At 39.1% G+C, this 1,693-nt stretch overlaps 1 protein-coding gene across 1 annotated transcript in view; it reads right to left on the bottom strand.

Moving 5' to 3' along the window:
• wdr18 (WD repeat domain 18) overlaps positions 1-1,693 on the bottom strand; it is a gene marked incomplete at its 3' end in the record, with an annotated part of 18,572 nt that overhangs the window by 4,787 nt on the left and 12,092 nt on the right. The window contains 1 exon segment of the mRNA XM_014034683.1: positions 883-1,024. Within this exon segment, the coding sequence (XP_013890137.1) occupies positions 883-1,024 (142 nt within the window).

Raw genomic sequence — 1,693 nt, forward strand, 5'->3', positions numbered from 1 at the left:
GGCTGCTGTAAAACACTATAGAATAACCTGGAAAATGCTTATAAAAGCATTGGATCAATTAATTCCTTTAAAAAACCATGAAAGAAAAATTGTCAAAGAAGTATGAAATTGTTTAATTTGTATTTGTGAGTCACTGTTTGAGGAGTTGATTTTTTTGTTTTATTATTTGATTTATTGTTTGAAATTAATAATTTGTAAATAGGAGCAGATTTCATAAGATCTTTTTCTTCTGCTGCTGCCTTTCATTTTATTGTATTTGTATTGTTTTGTTGTTTGTAATGTTTTGTTTTTTAAAATGAAATGAATAAATACTATAAACTAAAACAAATATCTGTAACAGATCACAGATCATTTTCTTGAAAAGGAACGGAGGGTAGAATTTATCACCCACACATTTTATTATGTAGGACAAAACTGAGCTTCCTGTTGTTGAGACCAGCATCCAGCACTGGTCACCAACAGAACCAGAACCATAGAAACCTGGGACACCAGCCCTGGAGTTGAGGCTGCGCACATTTCCACCTTCATTTCAGTTTTCATACATCCAGAGTTTTGTGTAGAAATTGGTGTACACAAGGTTTTTGTGCGTACACAAGGATTTTGTGCGTACACAAGGATTTTGTGCGTACACAAGGATTTTGTGCGTACACAAGGTTTTTGTGCGTGCGCACCGTAGGTACATGATGCCACAGGTCTGGTGGGGGACTCAGTCCAGCCAACAATCAAACATAATTTGGTGCAGCTTTTTATTTTTGYAACAAAGCGACTTGTTCAAACTAAAAGTATTCACTGAGTAACTTTAGCATCAATACGGTGTGAGACCACACGACTCCACTTGTGCCCTCCCTGAGCCCCTCCACCTGTGCAGGTGAACAGGCTCACCTTGACAGTTTGGTCCAATGAAGCAGTTGCAATTCTGGCCTGAGCTCCCATTCGACCACAGTGCAGGTCRGTGATGGGAAGGGAGTGACGAGACAGGACATGGTGAGGTTCGGGGGCGTGGCCTAAATCCAGCTGGACCACACTGTGAGACAGGTGAGAAACAGGTCAATTTAGAATCATAATACAATACATTTACTTATTTATATATTTTACTCTAAAAACACAAAATATATCCACAAACATCAAAGAATATGGAAAATTTCTGGATTAAAGGGGTTCAGAGTGAAGAAACAAATGTGTCCCTATTTAAAAAAAGAATAACTTCAAACTTACAARAAACTGAACCTTAAATGATCCCCAAATTTACAGAAAACAAACAAAAACAAATATCAAAACAAATATTAATATCTAGACTGTTCCATAAAGCTGTTCCCTGGACTGTAACACATGGTTCCTTCAGAGAACTTCTAAATGAAGCTTTAATAAAAACCTCCTCCTGACCCTGACCTGTCCTTCACATCACAGGGACTTGTGATTCCCAGTGAGTCACTGCTGGTTCTTTACAGGTTTGTCACTCACCACTGACAGAGTCCCAAACTCACACTGACTCAGAGTACTGACTCAGAGTACTGACTCAGAGTACTGACTCAGAGTACTGACTCAGAGTACTGACTCAGAGTACTGACTCAGAGTACTGACTCAGAGTACACTGACTCAGAGTACTGACTCAAACTCACACTGACTCAGAGTACTGACTCAAACTCACACTGACTCAGAGTACTGACTCAAACTCACACTGACTCAGAGTACT

Source organism: Austrofundulus limnaeus, unplaced genomic scaffold (genome assembly GCF_001266775.1).
Source record: "Austrofundulus limnaeus strain Quisiro unplaced genomic scaffold, Austrofundulus_limnaeus-1.0 Scaffold2232, whole genome shotgun sequence".
NCBI lineage: Eukaryota > Metazoa > Chordata > Actinopteri > Cyprinodontiformes > Rivulidae > Austrofundulus > Austrofundulus limnaeus.